The sequence below is a fragment of the Pseudophryne corroboree genome, chromosome 11, assembly GCF_028390025.1.
Source record: "Pseudophryne corroboree isolate aPseCor3 chromosome 11, aPseCor3.hap2, whole genome shotgun sequence".
NCBI lineage: Eukaryota > Metazoa > Chordata > Amphibia > Anura > Myobatrachidae > Pseudophryne > Pseudophryne corroboree.
Window position 1 is genome coordinate 35,089,824 of NC_086454.1, and position 19,925 is coordinate 35,109,748.

The window sequence follows — 19,925 nt, forward strand, 5'->3', positions numbered from 1 at the left end:
ACTTTATCTCTCTCTAATGGGGAGATGTACTAAGCAGTGAAAAGAGTGGAGAAGTGAGCCAGTGGAGAAGTTGCCCATGGCAACCAATCAGCATTGAAGTAACATTTATAATTTGCATATTATAAAATGATACAGAGCAGTTGATTGGTTGCCATGGGCAACTTCTCCACTGGCTCACTTCTCCACTCTTTTCACTGCTTAGTACATCTCCCCCTAAGGCTAAGTAAATAGACCTCATAGACTGTACTGACCCGGCTAATAGGACAGTGCTTAGTGCGGGTTGGGTATGGTATTCCGGCGGCCAGGATCCATGTAACAATAGCGAAACATAAAATATGTCAATATCTATCACCCCCTCCATCCTAAGAGGCGATAGATAACCAGACTATCTTACAGGTTGGGAGCTGCCATGATGAGCTCTTTAACTGTGGGCGGGGCTCTGTAAATGTGGGTGGAGCGATTGTTCTCTGAGCTCAGGGGAAAACAGCATTGTATAAATGGGCCCAAATGGATAGAATCAATCTAACGCATTATAGACAGCAGACATAGGCATAGTAACCATGTTCTACTAGTGTTCTAGGTTATCGTCCAGAGAAGATGGGCAGTATAATCTGATTTACTGTATTCTGTGTCTGTCATCATCGCTGTTTGCATGGAGATCTATTTAGGAGCTTAGTGAAAACCAACCTTGTAATATGAACTGAATTGGTGGATAATTGATTATTAAGTGTCCTCCCGCTGCAGCTGCTTCAGACATTCTCGGCGACTCCTCATTTACATGTGGCGCCCTCACTGCTCTCCCTGATACCCTCTAACATTCTTCTTCTAACCTTTCTGCTGAGCAGATTCATTGTTTTCTGCAGAAATACTCACCCATAATTAGCTTAAGGGAATAATAAAAAAAACAGAGAGATGTACTTAACGAATTGGAGACAGAAAAGTTGCTTGCGATGAGCTGCATTATAGTAACACCTTCCAGGGTCTCGTCACTTCCAGTTCTGGTTTGTGACAAGTTATCTAGAAGGTGCGTCTGTTGCTGCCTCATATTCCACCATGTGTTCTAGGGGATCTGGTCTGAAGATCGACAGTATCTAGGTCGACAATGTTTAGGTCGACCACTATAGGTCGACAGTCACTAGGTTGACATGGATGGAAGGTCGACAGGGTTTCTAGGTCGACATGTGCTAGGTCGACAAGTCTAAAGGTCGACATGAGTTTTTCAAAAAAAAATTTCTTTTTTTAAATTTTTTCATACTTAACGATCCACGTGGACTACGATTGGAACGGTAATCTGTGCCGAGCGAAGCGGTAGCGGAGCGAAGGCACCATGCCCGAAGCATGGCGAGCGAAGCGAGGGGACGCGGTGCACTAATTTGGGATCCCGGTCACTCTACGAAGAAAACGACACCAAAAAAACCCAAAAAAACTCATGTTGACCTTTAGACCTGTCGACCTAGCACATGTCGACATAGAAACCCTGTCGACCTTCCATCCATGTCGACCTAGTGACTGTCGACCTATAGTGGTCGACCTAAACATTGTTGACCTAGATACTGTCGATTTGATGAACCACACCCGTGTTCTAGGCCCACATACCGGCCGCAGGAAGCTCCCTGTCCTGGGCAGAGGTGTAATAAAGGGACTATTCTTGTAGGAAATGGATGAAGATGTAATCATGTTTCATTAGGGACTGTAAATCCTCTTCTACTGGTGGTGCTTATCATAATACACAGGTTGTGACTCCACTACGGAATCGCAGACCATTCCTGACAGATATATAGTGATTCATTCTTTGGTGTCCGTCATTATAAAATAATTTCCAAGGTATGTAAAGTGTTTCATTACTGGCCAGATGCTTAACGCTGAACACAAGAACAGCATTTTCCAGGGCCAGGTCTTTAAATGTGGGGACTGCTACTGTGAAAAAGATTTTACAGACAGTGTTCGGGGCTGGTGAACATTTCTTGACCATTTTATTTTGACCATATTGTTTTGGGAAGCAGTTAATCTGCCGGCAGTCAGTATCCCGGCGGTAAGGATACAGACGCCGGAATCCCAATTGCTGACAATACCGACAGCCGGAATCCCATCTCACAGGGGCTGTTCCCACTTGTGGGTGTACACCACACCCACAGAGTGGTGCCGCCATTTTTTGTGAATTAGCCCTGATGAAGTCGTTAAGATGAAGCGCGTCTAGTCTGTCAGCTATGAGTTACCAATCCAGATTGTGAAGATTCTCCCTTTTGAGCTCACACCTTGTGAAGGTGAGGGAGGATCTAATTCGCCATCTACACGATCTGGACTTCTCTCACTGATATACCAATTTTAATTTTGTACAACATTTTTATTGTGTATGTTAAAAATTGTGTCAATAAACCAATAATTGGTACTAATTGGCCTTTAGTCTGGGTGATTTTCGGGTTACAGAATACCGTGTGAATAATCTGTTTAAGAACTCTCCAACCCACAGTCTGCACCCATTGGGTCCACTGTTCGGAAGATTTGAAGAATAAATATTCAAGGAATATAGCGCACTTAGGAATTCTGTTTGTTTTATGTTTATTTGAGACCTTACAACAGAGGTCTCTCCTGTAGTGTTTTGTTTTTTCTGTGCGCAAGATAAGGATATTGTTTTATATATATATATTATTTATTTAATCTGTTTAATTACACTGTGTAGACCCATTTCATCATAATACAAGGGAAGAGCGACAACATTGTACAATGTAAGTCCTCACTACATGTAAAGACGGAGCGCGGAACCTGTGTGATACAGCACGCCCACCTTTACCATGTTCCGGGGAACGGAAATCATCCCACTGCAAGTTTCGCCGCACATCCCGTAGTTATGCGCAGGAAAACGTGCAATGTCGGCAGTGCCACTTACGGCGTGCAGCATATTGCTTAGCAAGGAATTTCCCACATAGCCTGTGAGGTGCAGACATTGGCGCGACTCCGAATTAGCCCGTAGATTTAAAACGGCAATTTTAAAAGCAAAACCAGGTCGGTTGTCCTGAAATGATCAAGGCTGAATTGAAATGAGAATATCAGCACAAAAGAGACTGTTTTATTCATGAGCAGGAATCCGACATCTTCTATAAATATTAAATTATGTTGTGCCAAATAATAACAGAATCTGTTTTATCGGATACATCGTGTTACAGTAAATTGCCGGAGTATTCTTCCAAACTATCATTTTATTCCTGGCAGACAGGATGAGAGTCCCCGTTACCCTTCTAATTGGAGGATACAATCACCTGGATTAACACACAACTCGCAGGAAAGTCAAAGTTTAATTGGGATAAATGCAGAGGTTGAGAATAAACACACACTGCGGCCCGACAGATGTAGAGACATTCTAAAGCTGCAAATTGATAAATAAGTGAATATGTAAATTGCCGGGATATTCCTTCCGACATTGCGGCAGACGTTTCCTGCTAATGAATGCTGATATAACAATGACATGACGAGATATTGTCACTTTCTGGAGAAACGTGGAATTGTTTAAACCCTCAACAAGAAACACTGTTATAAAAGTATTAATCTTTGCTACTGACGGTGGCGAGATGCCCGTTCACATTACCACGGATACAGGATAATTAGCAGCCAATGTGTCACTGACATTTGAGGGCCTGAACGATGTCCGTACACGTTTATAGAAAGCAAAGTGTTTCAGATCATTTGCCTAAAAATATGATTTTTTTTTACTAGTATCCATCTATAGTCACCATTTTTATATATAGAGAGAGATAGTCGTGTTAGTAAAAAAGAGGAACCCATTTTTTTTTTACTGAAATAAACTGAAAGTGACAGAATAAATTTGCATCCAGCATTGTTTATTCCATATTTAATGAAAATCAGCCTTATTACAGTTTTTATTCAACAGAATATTTTAAACTAGCTGATGGGGCGAAGGTTTGCTGGGTGGAACATTTTACCCCTTTTTTTTTCCACCCTCAGGAGTCAAATTTAAAAAAATAACTGCTGAGTGGGGGGCTGCAAATAACTGTCACAGTTTCCAGACCACCCAGGTCACATGTTCCAGGTCACCCAGCAGGTGCACAGGGAAAACGGCATCGGGAGTGTAACTATTCATCTCCGCGACCCCGAACACTATGGATTTTTACATGTCACCCCCTTCCCACCCCTAGGGGTGTCTTACCCCCACAGTAATTTTCCTTCTCAGCCACCATGCTGATGGGGCTGAACTTGGACTTAAAGGAATCGAGAGTGTCACTATACATCTCAGCGACCCCAAAAACGATGGATTTTTACATGTCACCCCCTTCCCACCCCCACCCCTAGGGGTGCTAGAGGTGTCTTACCCCCACAGTATTTTTTTTTTATATTGTAAGTGGTATGTGTACCAAGTTTGGTGTAAATTGCTCCAGGCATTCCAGAGTTATGCCTGAAAACGATGGATTTTTACATCTCACCCCCTTCCTACCTCTAGGGGTGTCTTACAGCCACATTTTACCAGATTGTGAGTCATGTGTACCAAGTTTGGAGTAAATTGCTCCAGGCATTCCTGAGTTATGTTGGAACATATATACATACACACATCCGTATATATATATATTTACAAAAATGATGGACCCTTAACCTAGTATTTTGTTGCACAATCTTTAGAGGCAATTACTGCACTCATGTGATTTCTGTAGCTCTCAGTGAGACTTCTGTACCCCTTGGCAGGTAGTTTGGAGCGCTCTTCCTGAGGGCTCAGGTGTGATGGTGCCTTCTCCAGACTGCATGTTTCAGCTCTTTCCATAGGATTCAGATCAGGGCTTATAGAAGGCAACTTCAGAACAGTCCGTTCCTAAACATTCTTGGGTGCCTGTGGCCATGTGTTTTGGGCCACTATCCAGTTCGTATGGTATTCTTTTCTTTAACAGCTTAATTATTTCATCTGTGACCGTAAAGCTAATCTGACTTGGCAAAAGCTTCAATTTTGACTTATTTGTCCAAAGGACACTTCTCCCCAGAAGCATTGTGTCAATATGCACTTTAGAAAATTCCACTTTGGATTTTTTATGTTTGTTTTTTTCAAAAGTGTAGTCCTCCTGGTTCTTCTTCCTTGGAACCCACTGTCACTCAAAAAGCATTGATGGTGAGATCAGACACTGCCGTAAATTAACCTTGGAGATTAGTTTGTATCTCTTTGGAAGTTTTCCACTGGTTTTTTTTTTTTTTTACCATTCTCACTATCCCAATGTTTAATCTGGGGTCAATTTTCCTTTTACGGCCATGTCCAGAGAGGTTTGGCTACAGTTAGGTGGAGTTTAAACTTCTTAATATTTGCAACTGTAGTCACAGAAACATCAAGCTGCTTGGACATGGGGGGTAATTCCATTCAAGGTAAAGGCTATAAAACCATGGGGGTAATTCCAAGTTGATCGCAGCAGGAATTTTGTTAGCAGTTGGGTAAAACCATGTGCACTGCAGGGGAGGCAGATATAACATGTGCAGAGAGAGTTAGATTTGGGTGGGTTATTTTGTTTCTGTGCAGGGTAAATACTGGCTGCTTTATTTTTACACTGCAAATTAGATTGCAGATTGAACACACCACACCCAAATCGAACTCTCTCTGCACATGTTAAATCTGCCTCCCCTGCAGTGCACATGGTTTTGCCCAACTGCTAACAATATTCCTGCTGCAATCAACTTGGAATTACCCCCATGGTCTTATAGCCTTTACCTTGAATGTGCTTCACTATAATTTTCTTTCTGATCTCCCCAGACAACTCTCTCCTTCTCTTTCTCTAGCCCATGTTCAGTGTGGTGCGCACACTGATACCAAACAGAAGTGTGACTACTTTTCTCCGTTTAAATAGTCTGAATGACTGATTAGAAGATTAAAGTCATGTGATGCTAATTCAAGAAAGCAATTAATTTATCTTTTTTAAGGGATACCAACAAATTTGTCCAGGCCATTTTATAGGCAATGTGTCTGCTTTTATAGTTTCTCTTCTTTATTTTATGAAAATGCAAAGGCATTCTGGATACATAACAATTGCTGTTAATTTCATCACTTTTCAGGAGGAATGAAGAATTGTTTCAATGAGCTGCAAGGGTACCAACAAATGTATATGTCTGTGTGTAGGACACACACACACACACACACACACACACACACACACACACACACCAATCAGCCATAATATTAATACCACCTGCCTAATATTGTGTAGGTCCTCTTGTACTGTCCAAACAGCTCTGAAGGTGTCTTGTAGTATCTGGCATCAAGTTGTTAACAGCAGATCCTTTAAGATCCTATAAGTTGTTAGGTGGGGCCTCCATAGCTCAGACTCATTTTTCTAGCACATCCCACAGATGCTCAATTGGATTGAGATATGGCGAATTCGGAGGCCAAATCAACATTTTGAACTCTTTGTCATGTTCCTCAAAACTATTCCTGAACAATGTTTGCAGTGTGGCAGGGTGCATTATCCTGCTGAAAAAGGCCACTGCAATCAGGGAATACTGCTGCCATGAAGGTTGTACTTGGTCTGCAACAATGTTTAGGTAGGTGGTACATGTCAAATTAACTTCTACATGAATGCTAGGAACCCAGGGTTTGCCAGCAAAACATTGCCCAGAGCATCACACTGCCTCTGCCAGCTTGCCTTCTTCCCTTTTTCCCTGGTGCCATCTCTTCCCCATGTAAATGACACACACACCCAGACGTCCACATGATGTAAAAGAAAACATAATTCATCAGACCAGGCTACCTTCTTCCGTTGCCCCATGGTCCAGTTCTTACGCTCATGTGCCCTTTGTAGTGCTTTCAGAAAGGGTACTGGGACCGGTCTGCAGCTACACAGCCCCATATGCAGCAAGCTGCAATGCACTGTGTGTTTTGTCACCTTTCTATCATATACAGCATAGCTGTTTCAACAATCTGTGGTACAATAGCTCTTCCGTGGGGTCAGACCCACAGGCTAGCCTTTGCTCCCCATGCACATCAGTGAGCTCTGGGTGTCCATGACTCTCCTGCCAGTTCACTGGGTGTCCTTCCCTGGGCCACTTTTGGTAGTTGTTAACCAACACATACCAGGAACACCCAAAAGGACCTGCTGATTTGAGCATGCGCTGACCTGTCCTCTAGCCAGCACAAATTAGCCCTTGTCAATGTCACTAGGATCCTTAGACTTGCCCATTTTTTTCTGATTCCAACACATCAACTTCAAGATCTGACTGTTCACTTGCTGCCAAATATACTCCACCCTATTAATGGTGATGGAAGCACCATTAACATAATTATTCAACCAGTCACTAGCTACAGGTGCAATTCCACAGGACTGGAAATGAGTGAATGTAGTTCCACTGCACAAAAGTGGAAGCAAAGAAGAAGCGAGTAACTATAGACCAGTAAGCCTTACATCAATAGTAGGAAAAGTAATGGAAACACTGTTAAAATAAAAATTAGTGGAATATTTAATATCAAACAATTTACAGAATCCCAAACAACATGGATTTACTGGGAGGAGATCATGCCAAACAAATCTTAACTTTTTGACTCTGTAACTAAAATAATAGATCAAGGTGAGACCGTAGATGTAGCATATCTAGACCTTAGTAAGATGTTTGACACTGTCTCACATATCGCAGACTGCTAAAGAGGTGGTAGAGGCTAAGACAGTAGAGCAATTTAAACATGCTTGGGATAGGCATATGAATATCCTTATAAAGAACCAAGGATCAAAAAAAGTTGAGATTACCTAAAGGATAAAAAAAGGGGGAAAACTAGATGGGCCAAGTGGTTCTTATCTGCCGTCACATTCTATGTTTCTATATATGACAGGTGCCATTGTAACAAGACAATTAGTGCTATTTACTTGATCGGTGTGTGTGTAGGTGGGTGCGGCTGGTAGGCCTGAGCGCTAATTAGCAGAGAAGTCTGCCTGAGCGATTGAGGCCCATTTGCAAACGGTTATGTTGCGGTACGAGGAAAAAGCATAAATGTTGTCAAGATGACAAATTTGTCATAGATTTGGGGCCACATTCATGCTGTGCAACAGCCGAGCACACTGAGTGTGTATGTGACACCCTGGTGCAATACATTTCCACGTGCAAAATGTGTGACACGTTTACGGATTAATTGGATCAATTCAGCTCATTCAGCCTGGAGTTTTGATTACAGTAACTAAATCAATACATTTCAAACTAATCCTGGTTTATACTCTTCTGGCGTCTGACGAATCCGGATTTACAGTAATTCCCGGCTCAGTGTCCAGAATGCTTCCCATCTGTAATTCCTCAATAAAAAATCCTAATATAATCATTTCTAAATTAAAGTTTTAAAAGTCTTTTGGAATAATACAAAGTGGGGACTGTCACACTGTGTCTCCAGATTACTAAATAGCTATGGCCCTAATGCAGACCTGATCGCTAGGAGGCGATTTTTGCATTGCTGCGATCAGATAGTCGCCGTCTACAGGGGGAGTGTATTTTAGCTGTGCAAGTGTGTGAACGCATGTGTAGCAGAGATGTACAAACAGATCTTTTGCAGTCTCTGCGCAGCCCAGGACTTACTCAGCCGCTGCGATCACTTCAGCCTGTCCGGGACCGGAATTTACGTCAGGAACCCTCCCTGCAAACGCTTAGACACGCCTGCGTTTTTCCAACCACTCCCTGAAAACGGTCAGTTGACACCCACGAACGCCCTCTTCCTGTAAATCTCCTTGCAATCGCCTGTGCGAATGCATTCTTCGCACAAAGCCATCGCTGAGCAGTGATCCGCTTTGTACCTGTGTGACGCGCCTGCGCATTGCGGTGCATACGCGTGCGCAGTATGGACCTGATCGCAGGCTGTACAAAAACGCAGCCTAGTGATCAGGTCTGAATTATCTCCCTATGACCGTAGCATCTGGTCCACAAAATAAATATTCCCCTGTTCCTTAAGGGTCTTGGGCCTGAAAATCTAGTGTGCACTTTACCAGCAAACATTCTTTATTGTCACTGGATAGTTATAGCGATAAAATGAATGGTGGCTTATACTGGTCTACAGTATATATAGTCCGTTCAGTATATCGGTGGCGGGTGTGTACACCGGATATGTCAGGACGTTCACAGACCTATTGTGTCGACATGACAGCACAGTCAATGTGTCTGTGTGTTTGGGAGACTGGCTGACCACTCATACACTGGTTGCATAGGATGCCGACACACAGCTGTGATGTCTGGACCAACATACTGCCGGCCGATCAGTAAGTATATATGCTTACCAGAGTAGGTAGCTCTGTCGGCACAATGGCCAGTCGGGGAAAGTATCTGAGGGTGTGCTCAGCCTTAGCCCCGTCCGTTTTCCTCCTCAGGTTGGTTATGAGAAATGACTGTAATTTGGAGGGGGAAGGGGGAAGGGGGTGCCGTCCTGACACGTGCTCCATTCTTGCAGAAATTAGAAGAATAACTTTCACATCAAAGCAACTAAGAACCTGATAGAAATGTGAGGAAAAAATGCTGCAACTTGTCAGCTGATCTTGTGCCAAGTATTTAGAAGCTGTACACCGTGTAACCCTTCCACTCCCATAATCCCACATTGAAGTATCGGAAACCGTCATTCACAGGTCACCCTTTATAGTGATCTGCTACCTGAATTATTCCAAATTCTACCGATTCATTATTACGCTCTATAATCTCGTTTTGCGTTGAAAACTCTCGATTCACGCGACAGCATCGGTGCGGGAATATTACATCATGGCACTGTCCATTTTATAAACATTTATGATGTACATTCCATTAGGCACTTGGGAGTACCTCCGTTCCTGTTATATACAACACCCCCCCATTTGCAGCATACAGGAACATATAGGGGGATTTGCCACACACAGGAAATGTCAGTACTCCCAGGGTCCGCCTGAGCACGGGCTGAAATACATGGATAGAAGTAACACTTTGCCTTTAATCTGTCACATCCTTGTAATTCCGCTACAGTAACAAAATACATCTTTTAAAGAGTCATACAACTAATTGTTTTCTACGGTTCCAATCTATACATATCAAACATAATGGGACCAACTCAACAAAGCACTGCATTAATAATTCATTTACTAATACATTAGCAGCACATTTAATTAATAATACATTTAAGCGCTGCTATTCTTTTCTACCTTCCATCATTGTAAAGTTTTTACCACACTTGAATAAAACGTGTCGGCAATTTGCATCTCTTATTCTCGCAACTTTCCCCAATGTGTCACAATGAGCCCTGTCTGTTTTCCGCCTCCTCGCATATCACTTTGTAACGTTTGTTGTTGTGAAACAATAGTGACTGGAAATGGCTAAGTGTCTGCGCCGCTCTTCAGCTACGCGCAGGATAAAAGCGATGACTATTTAAAGGCAGCCCTGGAGAATTCAATTAAAATCACATATTTCTCCCTTTACGAGCGCATTAAAGTCTTCCTGAGCAGACTTATCTCTGTAAAGATAATGACCTTGACGATTACTTGCCCAACACAAACGTTTGGTGTAGTCATTCTGTGACCGGAACAGGGCCATTCTCTTCTCTTTAATTGCTTCAGCGCTGGTATTAAATATATCCCTTATACAATCAGACTAAAGTGATCAAGGCTTAATGAATGCGATTCTCTCTCCGCCGCTCAGCAGAATATTCTCCGTGTATGTAAATGTGCCGTGTTATTTATGTTTACTAAAAATGGATGATATATATACATACACGGGTCATTCTGCACGCTACGTATGAGATTTAGCTGGCACCGTCCTGGAAGTATCACCCATTGGGGCTGTTCAGTTCCCCATTTACTTAAAAATGCTTCAGCAAGTAGATTCAGAGTTTGTTTGATTCAAGTTCTAATCAACGCTACATACAATCACTTGTGTATAAAGTTAAAAATGACCTCTATCCATATATAAACAAGTACATTTTCCCAGTTCTGGAATAAGTAATGCGTAAATAACGGAAAGCTTGGGAAAGGGTGCCCCCCCCCCCCCCCCCCACTGTACCCTTCCTTCCCAGAGATATACAGTACAACCTGGAGCGGGATGCAGTTCATTTACCGGCAGTCGGGTTCCGGATGACGGAATACAGAGACCGTTCACAGTGCCGTTGCTGGAATTACGAAATGGTCAGGAAACAACGTTGGAATTCCGACCTATATAAGTATGGCGCCACGCTTAGGTTTAGGGAGGGCTGGGGGGGTGTTTAGCCGCCTCCGGGAAGGTTAGGCTGTGGGAAGGGAGGTTTAGGGGGCAGGGGATAACAGCCCCAGCTCACCCCTGTCTGCATACACACCATCCGGATCCCGGTGTCTGTCTTCTGTCCCCCCGGAATACTAGCTGACGGCGTTTCATACTGAACCCCCAGGAGCATGTGCCCTGTGTAACAGGCAACCCACAAACCACCGTGATGAAAAAAAAAGGAACAAGAGCCCCCCTAGCAATTGTCACCTCGGTAGTGCTGCTATCATTCAGTAAGGGTGATTAATATACATTGTGAATTCAGCTGTCTGTTGGGAAGGTTTCCAGGGTTAGTAAAAAAATAATAAAAGTTTCAGGTACAAAATTGTTAACAGAATAAAAGCAATTACCACCACTCAGAACATAGCCTCCAACCAGCAAAACAAGATCCAATTCTGGGTGTGTCGGCTGAAGCAATAAAGGAAAAAAATAATAGCTAAAGAGGAACATTAAAATGAATTGAAGTACAGCAGCTGTACGGAGAAGCGCCACGGCGAGCTTTTTCATGATGTTTCTGGCAGGGTGCGGAGAGTAACACTTTGTCCCTGGTTGCCGAGGTGAGCATAGTAGCAGCGTAGCATTAATTATATGCTGGGGTTTCAGAGACCCACCAAATATCTCTGCGTACGCCACAGTGAGAAGATGATAGGAGCCCTCAGGCCCCCAAGCAAATAGAAATCTCTGGACCGGTTCTGCCCCCCCTGGGTGTTGGGAGGCAAGTATCAGCCGTACCAGGGCCAAAGTTCCCTCCCGGCAGCCCAGAACATGGCCATATAAATTACCCTGAAGAAATTAACATAATGGCAAGTAAGGCCTATAACGAGTTGAGTATTGGGCCTTATCTGTGCAGAGTTTATATGTCCTCTCCGGGTTTGTATGACTGTCCTCCACATGCTCTGATTCCCTGCCACACGCCAAAAACATACTGCTAGGTCAATATTATTGATTGTGTGTGGGTGTGTGCGTACGTTTAATACATTTGCCCCTAAATTCCATAAAACGTATGCACGCACACACACGCAATCAATAATATTCACCTACCAGTATGTTTTTGCCCAACTTTTGCAAGTTGCCCATACTAATCAATCAAATTCTAGCTAGCATTTATCAAGTACAGTCTCTAAAAGTCATAAGTAGAAGCTGGTTGGTTGCTATGGGCAACTTGGAGCCATAACGAGGGGTGTGTGTGAGTGGTGTCGCCTTCCAGGCTGCAGGACCCTGGGTGCGGCACCATCGCCGTTCCATGTCACCCTGCAGCCAGGAGCGCTGTTGCAAAGTGTCGGCCAGTACTTTGTTTCCTGTTGCCAGCGGCCCCTCTGCATCATGTCACGTGTTCAGGGGGCGGCACAAAACTCTCCTCTGGCACTTGGGCAACTTCTCCGCTTGTCCACTTCCCCACTTTTAGAAGGTTTGATACAACTGCCCCTCCGACTTTAAGCTCTAATAGGTTAATGCAGTGATCTCCAACCCGTAGCTCGCGAGCTACCGGTAGCTTGCCGTAGTATTTTCGTTAGCCCACAGAGCGCACGGGCTTGGGCAGTCACTGGCACGCCTCCTCCCTTCATTTTTAATATGGTGCCGGCCATCAGCCAATCAGAGCTCGTGGACCAGCCGTGGCGGCAGCTGATTGGCTGCCGGACCGCAAGTTTTGATTGGCTCACTTACCGGCACCATATTTTAAATGCCCGCCGCTGCCGGAGACTCTGTCACTCTCACCGCAGCCGCTCTCCGGACTTCACAGGAGAGGCGCGCACTGCGCTCTCCTCCCCTTCCGTCCCTCATACAGGAGGAGCAGCACCGGCGGCAGTAGAAGAAGCCAGCAAGGGTTAGCACTGTGTGGGGCACTGTATTGGACACTGCGGGGGGGGGCATTGTATCTGACACTGCGGGGGGGCATTGTATCTGGAGCTGCGGGGTGCATTTTAAATAGCACTGCGGGGGGAATTGTATCTGGCACTGGTGGGGGCATTGTATCTGGCACTGCGGGGGCATTGTATCTGGCACTGCGGGGGCATTATTTGTGTATCTGGCACTGCTGGGAGGCAGTATTTGTGTATCTGGCACTGCTGGGAGGCATTATTTGAATATCTGGCACTGTTGAGGGGCATTATTTGAACATCTGGCACTGCTGAGGGGCATTATTTGAATATCTGGCACTGCTGAGGGGCATTATTTGAATATCTGGCACTGCTGAGGGGCATTATTTGTGTATCTGGCACTACGAGGGGGGGGAATAACTTGTAGTTGTGAGGCCACACCCACTTTCGCAGGAATGCACGCACGGGAGGGGGTAGCTCCTTCAGAGGTTTTATTTTCCAAAAGTAGCTCACACCCCAATTAAGGTTGGAGACCACTGGGTTAGTGTTTACACTGTACAGCGTTGCATAACATGCCGGCGTTATATAGACAGTGAGTCATTATAATATTATGAACACTCTCAATCGACATCTAATATAGCAACATAATAAAATAAATAAATGAAACGTCCCAAATTAGTCACACAATGAGATACATTACAATTTGCCCACAGACAAACGCGTAACTCTTTCTGAAAGGAATTCCTGTAACCCTGTGCTAGTATATAGCCCCGCTGACATAACCTGCCTGCAGGTGTGCATTCTGTATATCCATTGCGTTTAACGCTTTTACTGCAAAGATCCCTCCCAGCTCCTATTAACGGACATTGTAGAGTTTCATGAAGACGGTTCAGATCTGGACCTGGCACCATAATGTGAATCGGGCAGGGCGTATCTCTTATCATCTCTATTGTGATCCAGCCCAGAACACAGTTATGTAACTTTCCTGCATTGTTTTGTAGAAATAACCGATTGTGTTGGGACATGTCGAGCTGAATTAAAGCTCATTCCTTCGAAAATATTTGGACAGGATCAAACCATCAAAATAGAAAATAAATATTCAATCATTCCAGTGGATACACAAAGGGAAATATGTCCTATTTCTACACGGGGATTATTGTGTTTCTCAGCCCTCAATAAACCCAGACACGTTACTGAATGTGATCTGCAGAGAAACGTCCCCTTATCACTGGGTATAATTAAATATTAGCCAGATGTCCCAATGGAACGGCGCCCTCAGGTGGCCAAACGGTCTTCAAAAATTGCTTATCTTTTTCACACAGTACGTGTTGGATACAGTGACTCTCAGCAGTCCCTGTGTTCTACTTGTATAATTTTTAGAAAAATTTAGAAAAATTTTTGGAGTTTTTTTTGTTTGTTTTTTTACAACTCCCCCATCCCAAAAAAGAATATAGCCTGAACAAGAACATGTAGAAATAAAATGGCTTCCATCTCCTACAGCCCCCACCAGCGAAATAAACAACATGGCCGCCCCCCGGTTACGCCTGACCAGTAACATAGATTCATGTAACCAAAATTGTATTTATTGCACAGTAAATTCGCTTTAAATATATCGTCCATTGAATCTGGGGACATTCTGAGAGACAAAAGAGTGTTTCATGAATAATTCATGGGCTAAACAGGCGTCATACCTAAAATAGTTCACGCTGATAGTTTAAATGGTTATTTTCATCCTCTTTACAGCATCATTACGTCTGCGGCTGCCTCTCTTCTGCCCCTTCCCCTCTGTTACATGATACGAGGTAAAGGAAAAGTTATTTAACCTGAATTCCCATATTCCCGGGCAGGAGAGTCAGTGAAAGGAATTGGACGGACAGTTCGTGTCATTAGATTTGTTTAGTTTCCAGCAGGAGAGAGAGAGAGAGAAGAAATAGCACAAATCGTCAGCGAACCAAAATCAACCACATGGAAGGAGGAAAATAAGATGGGATATTTTGAATATTGCTCGGTATGACTCCAGCACAATATAGTGTTAGCGGAGGCATTGTAGCAGATCGTCATATGCAATCAGGAGGCAATTGTTACTGGACTGTGTGTTGCCACATACTGTGCTCAATGGTCTGATGAGGTATTATGGACCAAATGTAAAGCGGCTGGCCAGATTAGGAAGGGACTTTTCTAACTTAACATTAATGTGGGCTTGGCTGGGTGTCGCCCCATGCTGGAACCGTGGAAGGGGGGAAATCTGTTTTTTTAAGGTAGTTAGTTTATGCATTGTTACACATGTAAAGATATCACACCGTCTTGTACTTCGTGACCTCATGTTTTTAAGCTACAAATGTATCCTGTTATGTAGGAGTGATGCGTGATAAATAGTTCTGCAGATAGGACATGGGGGAACTACTAATATTTCACCAAGCTAACAGGAGCACAGATACTGCTCGGAACCCGCCCTGTTCTCTCGGTAAGTAACTGCCCAGTGCACTCACTAATACCCCTTTCAGACTGCCTGAGGCGGGTCGCACACGGGGGCCTGACACGGGACTTCCCAGTGTGCCACCTGCCTTAGACACCCCGCTGCCGCTGTCTGCAACACGGCATATTGCCGGGTTGGTGACATCAGCGGTGATGCGGCAGGGACGGCGCTTTGAGATCACATGATCTCCAAGCGCTAACCGTACACACACAGTGAACGGGAAACGGGTTGCATCGACATGGCTCCCGTTCACAACGAACAGTGAACATGAGTTTAACCCTGCTCACGACCAGGGTTGAAATACCGGGTCGCTCAACCCAGTATTTCAACCCTTGCACCTGAACTCGAGTTATGCTCGCTCATGTGCCAATAACCCATGTTCATAGGTGGCGGTATGAAAGGGGTATCACTGTCCAGTGCAGTGTAAGTTATTGCCCAGTGCAGTGTCACTAACTGTCCAGTGCAGTGCAGTGTAAGTTATTGCCCAGTGCAGTGTCACTAACTGTCCAGTGCAATGTAGTTATTGCCCAGGGCAGTGTCACTAACTGTCCAGTGCAATGTAGTTATTGCCCAGGGCAGTGTCACTAACTGTCCAGTGCAATGTAGTTATTGCCCAGGGCAGTGTCACTAACTGTCCAGTGCAATGTAGTTATTGCCCAGTGCCATGTGTCACTAACTGTCCAGTGCAGTGTAGTTATTGCCCAGTGCCATGTCACTAACTGTCCAGTGCAAGTTATTGCCCAGTGCCATGTCACTACAGTGCAGTGTACGTTATTGCCCAGTGCCATGTCACTAACTGTCCAGTGCAATGTGTCACTAACTGTCCAGTGCAGTGTAGTTATTGCCCAGGGCAGTGTCACTAACTGTCCAGTGCAGTGCAAGTTATTGCCCAGTGCCATGTCACTAACTGTCCAGTGCAGTGTAAGTTATTGCTCAGTGCCATGTCACTTACTGTCCAGTGCAGTGTGTCACTAACTGTCCAGTGCAGTGTAAGTTATTGCCCAGTGCCATGTCACTTACTGTCCAGTGCAGTGTGTCACTAACTGTCCAGTGCAGTGTAGTTATTGCCCAGTGCCATGTCACTAACTGTCCAGTGCAAGTTATTGCCCAGTGCCATGTCACTAACTGTCCAGTGCAGTGTACGTTATTGCCCAGTGCCATGTCACTAACTGTCCAGTGCAGTGTGTCACTAACTGTCCAGTGCAGTGTAGTTATTGCCCAGTGCCATGTCACTAACTGTCCAGTGCAAGTTATTGCCCAGTGACATGTCACTAACTGTCCAGTGCAGTGTACGTTATTGCCCAGTGCCATGTCACTAACTGTCCAGTGCAATGTGTCACGAACTGTCCAGTGCAGTGTAGTTATTGCCCAGTGCCATGTCACTAACTGTCCAGTGCAGTATAGTTATTGCCCAAGGCAGTGTCACTAACTGTCCAATGCAGTGTAAGTTATTGCGCAGTGACATGTCACTAACTGACCAGTGCAGTGTAGTGTAGTTATTGCCCAGGGCAGCGTCACTAACTGTCCAGCTCTGACTTATGCATTGTCGCATCGCTGCTTCGGAATCAAACCTGGGTAGCAATGTAGTGTAAGTTATTGTCCAGGGTAGTGTCACTAACTGTCCAGTGTAAGTTATTGTCCAGTGCAGTGTAACTGTCCAGTGCAGTGTAAATTATTCCCCAGGGCAGTGTAACTATCTCTTCAGTGCAGTGTCACTAACTGTCCAATGCAGTGTAACTGTCCAGTGCAGTGTAAGTACCTGTGCACCGCAGTGCAAGTACCATGGTCTCAGAGCAATGGAAGCTAGAGAAGACCCAGCCTCGTTAGCAGCTAATTAGCTAATGTCACTTACTTTGCTATGTAAAGTATATTCATCCGTTCGGTTACACACAGCCTCGGACAGATATTAATGTGCTGTAGGTTACTTGCTCTTTCATTTCATTTAGGCCTTGTGTGTGTAAACCTTTCTTTAATTCTACTTCCATATGTCTGTGATGGAACGTATCTGAATCATGTATAGAGACGAGAGGACTTGTAGATATTTATTTTCTTCCATCCTTCTCATTTACTGTTTGATGAAAAGATTCAGTAATTGTCTGCAGCAGATAATCGCGGCTCATTCTGAGACTCTGCCCCTCCACCGCACACATCAATTATACGCAGACAGGTCAGAGGACGGCGTTGGCCACAATATGTGTCACTTCATCGCTACAGGGCTCATACAATTACATCCCACTTTTATTCCAGAGGTTCCGTTCTTACAATTTACCGACACATCATTTGGAGACTCTTTCCCTCAGATCACGCGTGGCTGTATTAATTTACCCCCGCTCTTGCGATCACACTTCATTACATATCAAGCCAGTACATTGTGACTGTAATCACAAACAGGTTTAATATTATTGTAAACTCAGTGTAACAGTCTGCGCAGAGTCCGCCGCCGTTTTAGAGTGAATCCATTTATCCTTCACAAACTCAGACCCGTTTGTTGGGAAACGTGACAGGTTTCATGCAGAACAGCCCGGTCATTAAGAAAGTCAAAATTGCAGGAGGGCGCTCTGTTTAAACCCAGCTTGGAGGTAGCACAGGACGCCATCTGTAAGTAACGCTATTGTGCCAATTACACGCAGCCGAGCTTTTATTTTCCTGCTACCAGATCAGTTGTGAGACAAGCCAAGGAAATAGCTGCAGCGGCTAGAAGTCTATCTTACATTGTATGACTTGTAATAATAATATGATGGAAAATAAAGTGTGCGGTTAGTTACAAGCGTGTGTTAGTGTAATATCTGAATTTCACATGATCTCAGTGCACGTTTTGATCTGATTGAAGCTGCCTATCTTATATTTGCTGACGGTGTGTAATTCAGACCTTCCAACGGCTCCTGATTTTCCCTTTTATTTTCCCTTACAACGGTAACCTATGCTGAACTAATTGCGGAGACGTTTTATTGTTACACATCTGTTAACTAACACAGCCCAAATCCTTCCCAGACAGTTTTAGAGAATAATAGTTTGTTTATTTTGTTGATGATATTGTTTCTGCAATGATCCGTCTTTTCACCATTTCAGTCATTAAAATCTAGCAGAATATCTGGGTGGGAAAGTAAAAAAACAAGAAGTGTGTTTAGCACAGTGTATTGGGTGGATAAGATCTAAGTCTCCATAGAAAGTCCCATTGCTGATCCCCTGACGATAACCGAGGCTGGCTAATGTCAGGAGCTGCAGTCATTATTCTATCCCCGCTATTACCCCACGAGCTGCTTTGTGTGTACAGATGTTTGGGCTCAGGGCTCAGTGCATTGCGGTACATAGGAGGCCGTGTTTGCACATGTAACTTGTCCTCTCTGCTCAGTGTCTGAACCTGCATCTATTGTTCCTCTCGACAGGTGATAACTACCCCGTGCAGTTCATTCCATCAACAATGGCAGCTGCCGCCGCTTCTGGACTCAGCCCGTTGCAGCTACAGGTATGTGTCGGAACAAAGCAAGTGGGATGTCAGCCAAACTTCTATCGGGGAAGGGGGGGGGGGGGGCGGGGAGGGGTGTTTAATAACCAGCTGCATGCTATGTACTTGTGACTGTCAGATCATGTTCCGCAGGACCTTCTGTAGACTGGTAGTCCTTGCTACACTTATCACTGAGTGTTTGTACACCTTTTCCCCAACACATCACAGCCCTTGTGTAAGTCAGTGTGGAATCTATTTCACACCTTGTGCAGAATTAGTTGCCTGGTTACTGGACCCTTTGTCCATGGTGAATGATTCCACCAGATGCCCATTTTGTGCCACATACTAATTATCTGTCTGGTTAAAAGCCGGATCTAGCTTCTGTGATATCAGCTGCTGTAAATGGTGTAACGTTAGGATATCCCTGCTACGATCTACAACCAATGAAGCTTCAGTATATAGGGACATTATTTATTTATTACCAGTTATTTATATAGCGCACACATATTCCGCAGCGCTTTCCAGAGAATATTTGGCCATTCACATTGGTCCCTGCCCCAGTGGAGCTTACAATCTATATTCCCTATCTCATATACACGCACACACATTCACGCTAGGGTTCATTTTGTTAGGATCCAATTAACCTACCTGTATATTTTTGGATTGTGGGAGGAAACCGGAGTACCCGGAGGAAACCCACGCAAGCACGGGGAGAATATACAAACTCCACACAGTTATGGCCATGGTGGGAATGGAACCCATGACCGCAGTGCTGTGAGGCAGTAATGCTAACCATTACACCATCCGTGCTGCCCATATATTCTAAGGCTGCACTAGCACCTACAGAAAAGGCTTTACTGGCATCCAATCACTTTAGTCCTTACTTATGATGGAGGAACTGTGAGCGGGAGGACTAATTCGAATCGGCAATCATTTGATTGTTACTTTTGATTGGTTCTCCTACCCCCTTTTTTTTCTGGGACTGTAAAGG

At 44.4% G+C, this 19,925-nt stretch overlaps 1 protein-coding gene and 1 long non-coding RNA gene across 16 annotated transcripts in view; one reads left to right on the forward strand and one right to left on the reverse strand.

Annotated features, from left to right (window-relative positions):
- SOX6 (SRY-box transcription factor 6) overlaps nt 1-19,925 on the forward strand; it is a 560,806-nt gene that overhangs the window by 436,610 nt on the left and 104,271 nt on the right. For all 13 annotated transcript variants that reach the window (XM_063946465.1, XM_063946471.1, XM_063946464.1 and 10 more), the window contains one exon: nt 18,876-18,955. In XM_063946465.1, the coding sequence (XP_063802535.1) occupies nt 18,876-18,955 (80 nt within the window). The remainder of the gene's footprint in view (nt 1-18,875; nt 18,956-19,925) is intronic.
- Nucleotides 1-19,925, reverse strand: part of LOC134970404 (uncharacterized) — a 458,298-nt gene that overhangs the window by 80,001 nt on the left and 358,372 nt on the right. The window lies entirely within an intron of this gene.